This window comes from Schistocerca nitens, chromosome 3 (assembly GCF_023898315.1).
Source record: "Schistocerca nitens isolate TAMUIC-IGC-003100 chromosome 3, iqSchNite1.1, whole genome shotgun sequence".
In the NCBI taxonomy this organism is placed as follows: domain Eukaryota; kingdom Metazoa; phylum Arthropoda; class Insecta; order Orthoptera; family Acrididae; genus Schistocerca; species Schistocerca nitens.
This window is the reverse complement of record NC_064616.1, coordinates 316,985,823-317,001,137: the sequence shown is the minus strand read 5'-3', so window position 1 is coordinate 317,001,137 and position 15,315 is coordinate 316,985,823. Positions and strand designations below refer to the sequence as shown.

The window sequence follows — 15,315 nt, the reverse complement described above, 5'->3', positions numbered from 1 at the left end:
AGAAAGTGAAGCACATCGAGTTTAAGGAAAACAGCCAACCTGCAGAAGGCAGATATGGATCAACCAAGTAAGCTTGTTGTCTAAAACAAGACCCATGAAATGGAACTGGGTGTTTGGCATTGAGGTAGCAGTCCGAATCAGGATAGCCCACAGTATGGTGACAGAAATGCACCATCCTCGATTTAACGGAAGATAACAGATAACTGTGCGAGTGTGTCCACATGGAAGTGCGCTGGATGGCACCCTGAAATAGTTCTTTGCACAGGCCACTGAGTGGGAGCTAGCCCAAATACAGAAATCATCCACATTAAAAGCAGGGGTGACCAACGGTCCAGCAGTGGCCCCAAGTCCATTAATAGAGATGAGAAAAAGGGCATTTAATACAGAGCCCTGTGGAACACCATTCTTCTGGGTCTGTGGAGAACTGAAAATGGTGCTAACCTGAACTCTGAATGACTGGTAGGACAGGATCTGGCAAATAAAAATTTCGAGGGTCCTCAGAGACCCCACTCATGGAGTGTAAATAGGATGTGATGGTGACAAACTGTGTTGTAGGCCTTACAAAGATCAAAGAAAAGTGTGAGAGTATGAGGCACTGAGAAAAGGCTTGCTGAACTGCAATTTCCAATTGAACAGATGATCGATTGGAGACTGTCCATCCCAAAAGCTGCACTGGTAAGGAGAAGAAAGGTCCCAAGTTTCAAGGATTCAGCTGAGCCAATGAGCCACTTAACTTGCAAAGGAAATTGGTCAGATTGATGGGATGGTGACTATAAAGGGACAATAGATCCTTGCCAGGCTTAAGGACAGGAACCACAATACTATCTCTCTTTTATGAGGCAAATAAGGTTATACACCCCGTGTGGAGTTGCTAGTCTCCCATCGGGCGCCTCCCCAGGTGGCGGATAGGGGAATGCCCACCAGATATGGAGGGTACCGGGGAAATAAAATACCCGGGGTGGACCAAAACTAGCAACTACTGCCTTGTAGTTTAGGTATTGGATTACCAAAGGCTAAAGGAAGAAAACCTTGAGCAAAAATTACCTGGTCCTCCAGGTTGGGGGTTAATGCGATGGGCCAACTCCCCATTCATTGGAAAAACCTCATTGGTTAAAAAGCCTATAAGATTACAGCAGGACAGATATAATAGGAGACGAAAAAGGCTAAGAAAACGGACTGTCTTAATTGGTGTATGGAATATACAAGGATTACAAAATAAAGTAGGAGAAGTGATTAAAGAAATGGAGGCTAGAAATCAAGATATTATTATACTCCCAGAAACTAAGAAAAAAGGACGAGGTATTGAAAGAATAGGATCATATACACATTTCTATAGTGGTGTCCCAAAAAATCAAAGAGCAAAATGGGGGATATCGATATTGATGAAAAACAAATTCAAAAGAATGGTCACAAACTGGGAACCTATTGATGAAAATCTGATTAAAATTAATATTGATATTCATGGATACAAAATTACTATTATAGGAGTATATGGAATAAGCGAAGATGAACCAATTTGTAAAAAGGATGATTTCTATAATAATTTAAATGGAATCATAGAGGATATTGGGAAAACCAGGGAGATTATTATTGCAGGGGATTTTAACAGTAGAACTGGAAGTAAAATTGGAAATAAAATTATAGGACCATTTGGAGAAAATGTTATAAATGATAATGGTAATAGACTTATTGATATCTGTGAACAAAATTCATTGAAAATATTAAATGGCTTTTATCAACATAAAGAAATACATAAATACACATGGCATAAAGATACATTGAATCAAAAATCAATAATAGACTATATTATAATTAAACAGCAAACGAGGATAAAAATACATGACATAAGAGTATATAGAGGGGTAACTCTTAGCGATCATTATTTGGTAAATTCCAAATTTTTATTCCCCTTCAGAGGAAAAAGCACTGAAGAAAATCGAAATGGTCCTATAGAAAATATACAAACAGAAATCAAAATTCCTAAATATAATTTGAATAGTTTTGAGAATGAAAGCACAATATTTTTATATCAAAAGAGATTAGATGAAAAACTGGTAGAAACAGAGTTTGATAATACAGAAGATCAATATCATTATATTGTAAATAAACTACACGAAGCCGCCAAGGAAGCTTTAGGAGAAACAGAAGAAACACGTACAAACCATCCATTATACTACTGGAATGAAGAAATTAAAAAGGAAGTGAAATTAAAGAAAGAAAAATATTTAAAATGGTTAAATACCAGAAATCTTCAAGATAAAATAGAGCTTAATGCACAACAAGCGAAAATCCGGAAAAAGGTTGCAGAAGCAAAAAACAAAGTTTGGGAACAGTCATGTCAAAAAATTGAATCCTATATTGGTGGTAAAAGAAACACAGAAGCATGGAAAACTATAAAAAATTTAAGAAAGAATTCCAAAGAAACAACACATATTAAATATATTACTCATGACTCTTGGGAAAAATATTTTAAAAGTTTATTAACAGAAAACAGGGAAGAATACTTGGGAAACCCTGAATATAATGAAATGATAGATCTACAAGCAGAGAATTGCATCCGTTTGGAAATAGAGACAGTAAAAACTGCAATAAAATCTTTAAAGAATGGAAGGGCTACAGGCATTGGAGGTATTCCTGCAGAATTATTAAAATTAGGAACAAAGAAATTAATGGAATTGTTAAGAAACCTTTTCGAAAGATGTTTAAATGGGGAAGATGTCCCAAATGATTTGAAAGAAGGCTATATTTCAGTGATACATAAAAAAGGAGAGAAAGATGAGTGTAAAAATTATAGGGGAATAACAGTGACCAATATCTTCAGTAGATTATATGGAAGAATTATTAAATATTTGTTAGAACAAGAATACAAAGAAAAGGAGGCTGAAGAACAAGCAGGTTTTAGAGCTGGAAGATCAACAATTGATCATATCTTTTGCCTACAACAAATTATTGAAAAAAAAAAATGGTTCGGGCACAACCTATACATTTAGTATTCATAGATATAGAGAAAGCCTATGATAGTGTGCCTTTATCCAGTTTATGGAAAGCTTTAATATCAATAGGAATAAATCCAAGAATAATTAAAGCAATTCAAAATTTATATAAAAATTCTATTTCAAAAATAAAAATTGGTAAATATCTATCACATGGATTCCAAGTCACAAAAGGATTACGTCAAGGATGTAGCATCTCACCTACATTGTATAAAATATATACAGAAGTAACTTTACAGAATTGGAAGAAAAAATGTCACGCTATGGGAATACCAATAAATGATAGAACAATATACTCGTTACAATTTGCAGATGACCAACTGATTATAGCCCAAGATTATGAGGACATAGCGTATATGACCAGAAAATTGATTCAAGAATATAAAAAATCAGGTCTAAATGTAAACATTAATAAAACAAAGTACATGGTAATTGGTGGAGTGAATGGAGACTTAATATTAGAAGAAGGGATGGGAACAATAACAGCTACTGAGGAATATAAATATTTAGGTGTGAAAATTACAAATGATGGGAAACAGGACAAAGAAATTAGATCAAGAATAAATTCTGGAAAGACGACAATCTCTTTATTGAATGGAATTCTCTGGGACAAACACACAACAACTGATAACAAAATAAGGATTTTTAAAACAATAGTTAGGAGCATTATTACATATGGTTCAGAAGTGTGGACAACAAAATGGCAACTGAAATCAAAATTATTAGCCACATAAATGGATTTCTGGAGACGTTCAGCAAGAATATCAAGACGAGAAAGAATAAGAAATGAAGTAATCAGAGACAAGATGAAATGTAAAAATTCAATTATTGATTTCATCGAGCACAAACAACTTAAATGGTATGGACACATCAGACGAATGGAACAGGAAAGGCTACCAAAATGCATAATCGACTGGGTACCAATTGGAAGAAGAAAAAGGGGACGACCACCTGATACATGGATACAGGGAGTTCAGTCATCAATGAGGAAGAACAACATTCCTGAAGATTTATGGACAAATAGAGAAGAGTGGAGAACAATAATTAGTGACTTACTGTAATCTAGAATAGGTGCTGGAAAAATGTACTCACATTGTAAATCCAGAATAATAATAACAAGGTTATACACCTGGGGCAGATATTGTCATTGTGGAGGACTGAGGTGCTGAAGCAATTGGTTATGGATGGAATCAGGGCCAGGGGCTGGATCGTGGGAAGAAGAGAGGGCCAAAAGACGTTCCCATTCAGGAAAATGTTCATTGTAGGATTCCACCTGACATGGGGTGAAACATAAGTGGGAAGCTTCAGCCCACTGTTTCTGGATGAGGAAGGCAGCTGGATAGGAGTCTGATGCTGGTACCCTTACAAAATAGGTCAAGTGGTGTCCCCTGAGAGCTGATGGATCTGTACAAAAGCCATGCGGAAGGGAAAGGTCTGAAATAGAAGACTGTTGCTGACAACCTTGGAGGGTGCAGAGTATAGTGCACACCCATGACAAAAGGACAGAAGAACCTAGGGAGGAGACAAAGCATTCCCAATGCACCTGTTTGTTCTGTTTTATTAAGTAACAGGCTTTTGCGTTTAAGACATTTAGAGGCAATAAGACCAGCAGAGGATGGGTGCTCCATAAGATGTTGCAAGGCTTGACGATGATCACAGATGGTGGTGGCAGTGGCCGTGCTCCACCATGGAACTGGCCAATGGTAAATAGGGCCTGTCGAGTAGGTGATGGCAATGTGAGCATCATGAATTATCTTATTAGAAAGATCATGAACGATTTCATCAACACAACTTGACAAAGAAGGTGAAAACATGACCTGGGAGCTACAGAGAGGCTAATCAGCACGACAGAAGGCCCAGTGGGGTAACTGGACATTAGGAGGTGGGAAGAGGACAAGAAAATCAACAGGAAGTAGTCACTATCACAGAGGTCATTGTGTGTCAACCAGTGTAAGGAGGGAAGAAGGGGAGGGAAACTTAGCGTAAGATCAATGGCAGAGAAAGTGCCATATGCACGACTAAAATGAGTGGGGCAACAATCATTAAGAAGGCACATGTCATGGCCTACAAGAAACTGGACAATATGAGGAGACCCAGATAGATGTAGAAGCACAGCCCCACAAAGGGCGATCAGCATTAAAATCGCCAAGGAGGAGAAAGGGAGGGGGCTGTTAAGGCAGCAAGTGTAGGTGGCATGTCAGGAGGGAAATAGAGACTGCAAACTGTGATGGCAGAGTCCAAATGGACCCGGATGAAGACTGTTTCCAATGTGGTATGATGGGGGTCATCCATGTATTAACAAAATCTATACAGATCAACAAGCAAATGCCACCAGAAGCCTTCAAAAGACCAACCCTGTTCTGACAGAAAGCACAAAATCCATAAACAGTTCGTTAGTGATCATCAGTAAAGTGAGATTCCTGGAGAACAACACAAGCTGCAGAGTAAAAGGAAATAAGAAGTTACAACTCCAGGAGGTGATGGTAGTATCCATTATCGTTCCATTAAACAAGCACAGAGTGGGGATCCAAATGGGAAACCAATAATGCTGCCAGTTCACCATCTGTCACCAATGACAATGGGGTGACATTCATGAATAAGAGGTCAGACTCATGTTGCGAGGGGGGAGATGGCACTACTTCTCTTTCACAGGTTGAAGAGGGGCCGGCATTGAGGGCGAATGGGCTTCTGCAAGATTCGGAACTGAAAGACAGAGTGTGACCTCGGGGCACACAGACTGTGGGTCCCACAGCCAAGCTGTGGCAGCAGGCCTCTGGCCAGGGAGATTCTGGGTGGAGGGGTCCCAGGAGTGTGCCCCATCACCAGCAAACACTGAAGAAGGGGGACACTTCTCTGGCTGGGGAGGGGGAGTGGTACCTAGTGGGGAGAGCACGGGATTGCAAGGGAAGGGGGAAAGGGGATGGGGTGGGACTGGAGTAAGGAGGAGGGAGGAGGCAAAAGACATATGAGAGCTAAAGTTAGATGTCATTGACACATGGGGAAGTCAGTCATATTTCTGATGAGCCTCATTAGACAGGATAAACGATCAAGGGACTCATACTCCTGTATCTTCTTTTCCTTCTTATAAACTGGGCAATCAGGAGAATGTGGAGAGTAACAACTAACACACGTGGGCAGCAGAACACAGGTGCTCCCCTCGTGGAGTGGGTGTCCACATTCACCACAGGGAGGGTCTGCTGTACAGGAAAAGGCATGTGGCCGAAACACAAACAGTGAAAACATCTCATGGGTGGCGGGACATACAACTTTACATCCCAATAATAACACATAACCTTGGCCTTCTCTGGAAGGGTACCTCCCTGAAATGCCTGAATAAATGCGCCAGTATCAGTGTGATTCTCCTTACGATCTTCATGAACACACTGAACAAAATGAATGCCCAATTGTTCCAGATTGGCCAGGAGTTCGTTATCAGTTTGAAAGATGAGGTCCCTATGAAAAATGACTCACTGAACCATATTCAAAGACTGGTCCACAAGGACATTGCCAAGATGACCAGAAGCATGAAGGGCTGAAAACTGGGTGGAAGAAGTAGTTTTGATCAACAGCAAACCCGGCCGCATCTTAATGCGAGACTCTCCTTTGTCAAACTTGTCTTCAATATTTTCCATTGGTGGTGGTGGTGGTGGTGGTGGTGGTGGTGGTGGTGAACATGTCCCCATCAATTCTAGTCCAGACCAAGTAGTGGAGAAAGTGTTTCATCCCAAGCTGGTGAGCCTGGTGCTTCTCACAATATCCAGCCAAGGAAGGGAAGGCTGCACGGTCATAAGAAGCAGCATCAAATGATCTGTTACCTACCAAAGAAACAGCAAAAGAAGAATGGCCAGTTTTTGGAGCTTAATACTTTTCATATACAAAGCATCAGACCTGATACCATCCATTCCAAGCAGGGCCTCTACCCATGGACGCCACCCAGCCACAGCAAGGACTCTCTGGCATGACAGCTGTTGTCAGGAGTTCCAGTACTTCAGAATGACAAGCAACAACTGCTATGCATACATGGGGAGGCAACAGCTCAGTTATCATAAGTTCAATCCATGTGTTGTCGGGGGGGGGGGGGGGTGTCAGGTGTCAGCTAAATGGGTACATAACTGCCCCACCACGGACTGGCTACACATTTAGGTGACCTAACAGAGCTGGGGGGGGGGCGTGGGGGGGGGGGGGGGAGAGGGAAGAGAAATCAACACCATAGACAATAGGGAGTGAGTTCTCCAAATGGCTCACTCTATGGAGAGAAAATTTGGAAACGGGGGTCAAACCCCAGGTGGCACAAAAAATGCCAAAAAGGAAGGATAAAAAGGAAAAGGCTAGGGGAACAAAAACCAGAAGGAATACAAGAAACTGGGGGATAGCCAGGTTAACATAAGAACACTGAGAGAGGAGGAGGTGGCAGAGGGGAAGGAGTGAGGGCAGTGAGGGAGGGGCATGGGGAAGGAAATGCAGCCTGGGAAGGAAGAATGAACAACAGCTCAGGGCTGTATGTGTGCCATGCACAGAAAAAGGGGGGGGGGGGGCAGAAGCCTTGATTCTAGAAGTCTGCATTTTGGCTGTCCAGGAAACTTTCTACTTTTCATCTTGTGGCCATTCTGAAAATGCCTGCCACATAATGGTGTCACACACAAGCAAACAGGAAAGACTGCTTGCTTTGCTGATTTCTCTTGTGGTCATAGAGATACACACAGCAATTGTCTGTTGAGATTAGGTGACTACAGAACTCTTCTGCACTGGCCTGACACAGTGTAAACATTTCCAATTTTGCTTTAGTTTGGTGGACACTCGGAACATGTATGAGCAGTTACGGAATTCACTGGAGGGTGACATCAGTAACAATCAAAATGTTGTACAAGACATTCAAAACTGGTCCTTGAGTGATATTAACTTTTTCAATTTTTGTCTTGATTGTGATACACCAGCCTTGGAGCATCAGGCCCTCCACTTTGCCTGAAATTCGTGATTTTTCACAGAGACATGGTCTGTCTTTTCATTCTTCATCATTTGGATTTGAGTAGCCGTACTAGAAGAGTCTGTGTCACCAAATCACTGTGTCATATGATGGTGTATAGTTACTGGACATTTGAGCCCACTTATTATTGACTGTTGCATTACTATTCTCCTTCGAATGGAGAAAATGAATTACTGCACTATATTTCACTTTATCAATGGACGGTGATTCTTTGGTTTGGCCCCTCTAGTGGTGCGCTGCAGTACTTTGGGGTGGGGGTTTCAATGTGTATCAAGAACATGTACCTGCAAACACACAAATTACAGAAATTTATTTTTTCAGTACGGTAATTAAAACCTGATGACTAACCCTCATATTGGATAAATGCTCCTTTGTTTCCTTGCACTCACAGATATGTTAGTGAATTCAAGCTTTCAGCAAATTCCTCTGTTGTCAACACCAGGAGTTAACTATTGTACTAATTGGCCATGTGGTAGCTGGTGAAATAATGTCATGGATACATCATGAAACCCTGGAACTTCTATATGCTACCAGAGATTAACTTAATTTTTTTTATCTTTTAGCAATGTTGTGGTAACTATCTTCCATACATCATTCTCACATTTCCCACATGCTATCAGATTATTGCCATTATACTGGTATTCTTCCTTACATCTAGCCATTTCTCTCTCAGTGTCAAAGCCTAGTGATGGCAGTCCTACTGGGACATATTCAGATTTTACCATACTGACCTTCAACCCTCATTTTTTGAAAACCATATTTAACTGGCATAACATGAATAATCATTTATCATCATTTGTTACCACCATTTCATCACTGGCAAACAGTAAGGTGAAGAAGTACCCAGTCTGCTTCTATTCATATTCTAGAACACTGTCTCATCCACTGTCTTTTCCTTGAAAAGTTGGAAGAAGGCACAACATCCTTGTTTTAATCCTTTAGTGCATGAGCAAGATTCAGCAGTATTCACCATTGGCATTTAACTGCTACATCTATACTGTAGATTACCCTGACATGCCCCGATGAGCCAAATCATCATGACCACTGTTCACCATGAGACTGAATTTAGCCTGGTGGCAGTGTGGGCAGATGAAATAGCAAGGAAAGTATATAAGTGGAACAGAGATTAGTAGTGAATAATTATAGTGATGATGTGAAGAAATCCACTGATATAAGCACTCTGAGAAAGGACAGATTGTTAGGACCCAGTGTTTGGGAAAAAAAAGCATCTTGGAAATGGGGAAGCACATCAACTGTTACCATATTAGCATCATGAGCATCTATGAAATTGATTTGAGGTGAGTGAAGTGAGGAGTAGGTGACAACATGTTAGATGTCTGCACCACATCATAGAACCTGTAGTTGGGATGAAACTTCCTGGCAGATTAAAACTGTGTGCCGGACCGAGACTCGAACTCGGGACCTTTGCCTTTCGTGGGCAAGTGCTCTACCAGCTTAGCTACCCAAGCATGACTCACAACCTGTCCTCATAGCTTTAATTCCACCAGTACCTCGCTTCCTACTTTCCAAACTTCGCAGAAGCTCTCCTGCATACCTTGCAGAACTAGCACTCCTGGAAGAAAGGATATTGCGGAGACATGGCTTTGCCACAGCCTAGGGGATTTTTCCATTCTGCAAAGCAGGATAGGTGATGATCTGCAATATATCTCATGACAGAGTGCAATGCTGGCACAGGCACAAGAGTTTCAGAGCACAATATTCAATGCACATTGTTAAATGTTTGTAACACAGCAGACAACCCATATGTGTTCCCATTACAATTCAACTGGGCATGGGATCATTGAAATTGGACCATGAATCAATGGAAACATGTGACTTTGTGAGATGAATCACATTTGTTATTACACAAGTTGATTATTGTGACTCAGTATGATCCAAGTGAATGGCTGCTCGAAACGCACCACATCACATAAGCAGGCTGGTGGGGAAGTATTATACAAGAATGGACTTTCATCTGGGCTTTCAAGGGACCTGTGGTAGTAACTGATGGTACCATGACAGAGATGGACTATGTAAACATTATTAAGGACCACCTGCATCCCTTCATGCTTGATGTCTTTCTTAACTACAATGCATATTCCAGTACGACAATTGTATGTGTGTTATAGGGCCAGAATTGTACTGCAGTGAATTGGCAGCATGATAGTGAACTTAAGTTCATATCCTGGCCACCAAATTTGCCTGGTCTGAATTTTATGAAACACACCTGGGACAATAGGATATTTTCACATGTTAAAAATATGGTTCAGATGGTTGTTATTCTGATTGATTATAACATTTAAATAGCATTAACGGTCAATAATCTCACAAAAGATATGTCATTTTTACGTAATTGAAGCTTAGATATCATTAAATATCAATATTTGGTCATGCAATATAAAACACTGTTATTGGCTGGTGCTATGGTGACGTCACGGGCTTGGAATAAGACGAAACTATACTTGGTTATAGCAGTGTCAGCCGAAGTTACTCAGTTTTTACATACTTTTGCTGCAAACAATTTAGTTTTTTTAGTGATGGAAAATGCAATTACAACTTTTGTGTAACAATAGAAAGAGTTTTGTGAACGCTGATAGTGGAAGCCTTGCAAAAGTTGATGCGTGCTCCACCCATTTACAGCAGCGATATGTGCACCGAAGGGCATTCTTTTCCCCGCTCCCTGCAAAATCATTACACTTGCACAAAACTAAGTAATTGTAGAACTCTTGCAAATTGGTCCGTATGTTATAACTAGATTGTCGACTATAAGTCATGAGCTGCGACCCAAAGCACAAATTATTCTTGTTAACACTTAGGGCTGATTTACTGTGTGGAATGCACTCAGCACTCTACAGGCATAAGGCATCCTGTGGTGCAACGGATGGTGCACACACAGCTTCACATTGGTTTTAGTCTGAGAAACGGACAACAGAGAATTAATGCATTTACTTTCCGAACAAACAATTCACTTTTTTGGAAAGCATTGCTAGTCATGAAGATATAACCATACGTCCACAGAACAGCAAGGTGTAAGATGATGAGATTAAATGGAGAGGCATGAAGAGTGGACAACATTCAGGTGACACAAATGTACGTGCTGTGATGTTCACGAGTGTAAACTAACCTTAGCGTCTGAATCAGGCTGACTTCATCTTAATGTAAGAGGATGAAACTGCATAATTTTAAACAATAAGGATCGTAGGTAGACAGTAGATAAAAAACATAATTTCTAATATATTAAAAAGTGTATGGTCACATTAACTAGAACATATCTTTATGAATGTGATGTGTGTGAACAGTGACTGCAAATGTAAGCACATGTTAACAACAAGGAAAACACGGTAATATCCTATTTCTGATCAGTGTGGTGAAGTTTTGAAATTGTGATTTGGTTTTCATATGAGAACTGTCAAGTCGTTTTACATACATTAAAATGTTCTTTCGTGTTAGATTCGAATCAGCAATTTATGGACATCATCTTCTAAATTTCGACAGTTTATCACTCTAATAAATAAGCTACCAAATAATTGAAATGTAATTATGTAAAACGACAATTTTCACTAGGAGTTTAATTTCGCTGAATGACACTGCCCTCCATAGTAACAGAGGGAGAGCATATTTCGGAGATAAGTTAATGTTAACTTCACATTGCAACACACCTTTAATTACTTAATGTCTTGTGCGTCGACGTAGTGGCAATTTGCCAGTACAGTGCAACCACATTTCACGCATCTTCTCATTCTCTGGAACACTCAAAAACAACTTTTTGGGAGTTTTTGTAGATGTATTTGTCTAGTATGGTACTACACACCATTTGTAACCCATTTTTGAAACGTAATTTCCAAAACAAGACATCACTGTTAATTAGCATTATGACAGTAGGAGCAGCAACCTAGCCAGTGACGTCACAGGCAGCCCATGACTGGAATGGAGTGTTTTAGTGAGCGTTCAAATTATTTGAATTTCATTTCCATTTCTATAGAAGAATATTGAAATAAAAAGGCGTGTTACGAGCATAAAATGACATAATTAATCATTTAAAACAATTTCCAGAAAACAGTCAAATACCGGTACCTTATGTGCATACAAAATCACCAGCCAGTGATTTATACGAATTGCTTGACCTGTGCATACACACCTGGAGCAACATATCTCAGGGAACATGTCATGGATGTGTTGAATCCCTGTCGTGCTGAGTCGATGCCGTATTCTGTTTTAAAGATGGACCAATGTGCTTTTAAACAGGTGGTTGCAACCTTCTACTGAGCTAAGTGGCTAATTCGGGAGGATGGCAGTTCAAACCCACATCCAGACATGCTGATTTAGGTGTCCTGTGATTTCTCAAAATCGCTTCAGGTAAATGCCAGGATGGTTCCTTTGAAAGGGCATAGCTGACTTCCTTTCCTGTCCTTCCCAAATCTGATGGGACCAATGACCTCACTGTTTGGTCCCCTCCCCAAAACCAACCACAATTTTCTGGACAGTATATGTCTTAATTATATTGCTAGTCTACAATATTTCAAACAAGGGCAAAGCACCTTAAGCCATCTCAAAAAATTGAAGGCTAAGGATATACAAACGTTTACCTGTGAGTTCTCCTCTATCAATTGTTTTATTATGAAAATATTGTTCCAATATATCATTTATCATTTTCCAGTTTGGCTCTTTAGTCCACAGCTGTCCAATCCTCCTTAACAAACTAGTGCCACATATACCACTGCTGTTTGCACAATAATGCTTGTCATTTTTATTGATCGTTCTGTAACATAGCATATACTACCTCATTCATGTGGGATATATTTTCTTTCTCTCATTTATTAAAAGCTCTAATTCTAGCTTGTATTATAAAAGGTTCTGCTGTCTTTTTTCCCCCTCACAAGTTGCTCATAGTTGTTCATTCAATTTTCAGTTGAAATTAAAGATTTCCTTTTAAGTGATTAAATCTTCCTCAGGCTTTAAGTTTTCACTGACAACAAACACTGAGGAAGTACTATAGCCTAGTCTTAAAAAGGTGACACTAATTTAAATATTTCCTGACGCACACTGCAACATAGGTGCAATTCAGTATAGCGCCTACAATATTGGCAATGCATAAATAACTACTGAACTCTGGGATCTTTTGGCTGACAAGGGGAGGAGCAGTTGTCATATACTGTTCAAGACCACTACACAGTGCAGCAATGTCCTCAGTTCAATCAAAGACATCTATTTATGTCTCAGAATGAAGGCATGGAACATTGATGTGAGAGTTCAGCAATTAGATGTGACTGTTATGCCTGGTGGACAACTTTATGCTAACTGGAAGTCTATACTTTATGTTGTCACTTGATTTCACACTTTTCTTTCATTTAATTTTCTGTATCACACACACACACACACACACACACACAAAAAAAAAAAGCCATTTATCCAAGGAAAGAAGACGGACTCCATAACAGTATAAGTTTACAACAAAAACAACAATCTTTACAGTTTCTGACATTAATATAACTTTTCAGCAATTTCTTTATATTCTTGTAGGAGATATATACAATGGCCAAGTCCAATGGCATACTCTCAAAACAACAAAGCACATTCAGAATGGCACTTAGTAAAGTATACACAGCAAATCAAGTTTATACAAATGTCTTATTTTATGTTAAATAGTACAAACTACAAGTTTCGTTATGAATATAGATTATTGTGATATATTTTGATGCTGTATGTAAATGAATATTCACATAATACCTTCTACCAGATAAATAATACTTTGGATGAAATATATTCACTAACAGCATTTCTTTACTAAAGAAATAATGTTATAAGTAGTAGAACATTATTTTCTGCCGTAAATGTAAATAATTTTGTTCTTCAACATAACAAACAGCTAAATACCATTTTTTTGCTGGAAGAATAAACTTTTCTGATTGAACAAACCACACATTTGAAAGACAATGATATATCTATTGAAACAAGGAATTGTTCATGAGAAAAAGGCAGATGATGGAGAATGCAAAATCATGGTTCACTTAAAACATCTTAAATACTGCTTGTGAGTGCATAGTTGTCACACTATATGTAATACACAAAACTGCTGCTTGCTGATTATATTGGCTCAGTCAACACAATGTTTTTATTTTGTAGTCTTTAATTATTGTCAGGTGCTTTCTTTGTTGAACTCTGAAGCTCAATTACTAAATTATGTACAACTGGCTGTCACATTTCATCTTAAATTCTCAGTGTACTTCCTCTCTCTCTCACACACACACACACACACACACACACACACACACACACACACACACACACACACACAACTTCATATTCAAGAATGTTAAACACTTCTTGGTACATGTTACTTAAAATTAATTTGCTCATTTCAAACACTAAAGAAAAACCATATACATGGTCCTCTACCAAATAAAAGCATTTTGACCCTTTCCCCTGTGAACTCTGCATAGAGTACTTTGTCTACCAGTGTATCTTATGAGCATTCTGTCTGTATTGCTTTACACGCATTCTCCCACATATCCTAATCTCTCTTAAAGCTATATACTCTTGAATATCATTTATGACATTGGGCTCTGTAGGTTGGAGTAAGTCTGAATTGATATTTAAAATGTAACAAACAAAAACCCAGAGAGATATTTCAGAGCATGTAGTGAGATATCTTCTCACTTCGTTCTGTATAACACAGCAGAAGCTTTCAGATATTTACAAAGAACTTCACTGCATTTGTGAAGGTATCAAGCAACTTGAAAACCAAAGGAAATTTACTGAATGTACACAGATGTCTCATAAATCTATTGTTTTTCTTGCTCCATCTAAACACTTATTTGTACAAGGTTCATGCATTTTCAACCTGTTTTCAGTGCAATTATTTAAAAAATGTTATAAAAGATCATTGTATTTCAACACACCTGCATCAGTTTCTTGACAACATCACGACCCAAAATGTGGTCAAACACTGCTTGTAGGAACTGATCTGTGATGATTGTCAGTTTGAGCTTGTCTCTGTGCCACACAAGCACCTGTGATTCTTCCATAGCTGTTATTGACACCTAAAAATGTCAGAGACAATATCTCATTAACAACACTATTAAACATCAAGCCATCATTTATTGAGAGAATACATATTTTAGGCATGAAATATATAATTCACTGGCTATGAAATGTAACACCAATTTAGGTGACCAATTGAAATATGCAATACCTTGCTTCAAGATGTGTAAACTCAAATGAAAAGTGTGTTCCAGATTTTGCTAACAGGTTACCTGACATTATAAATGACATGAGAGTGTTGAATAATACTGGTTTGTTCTGTAGGGTTTCAGAAAATGGCTGTACGAAAAATACAAG

At 39.0% G+C, this 15,315-nt stretch overlaps 1 protein-coding gene across 1 annotated transcript in view; it reads right to left on the bottom strand.

Annotated features, from left to right (window-relative positions):
- LOC126249208 (popeye domain-containing 2-like) overlaps positions 1–15,315 on the bottom strand; it is a 775,033-nt gene that overhangs the window by 127,646 nt on the left and 632,072 nt on the right. The window contains exon 4 of the mRNA XM_049950862.1: positions 14,877–15,017. Within this exon, the coding sequence (XP_049806819.1) occupies positions 14,877–15,017 (141 nt within the window). The remainder of the gene's footprint in view (positions 1–14,876; positions 15,018–15,315) is intronic.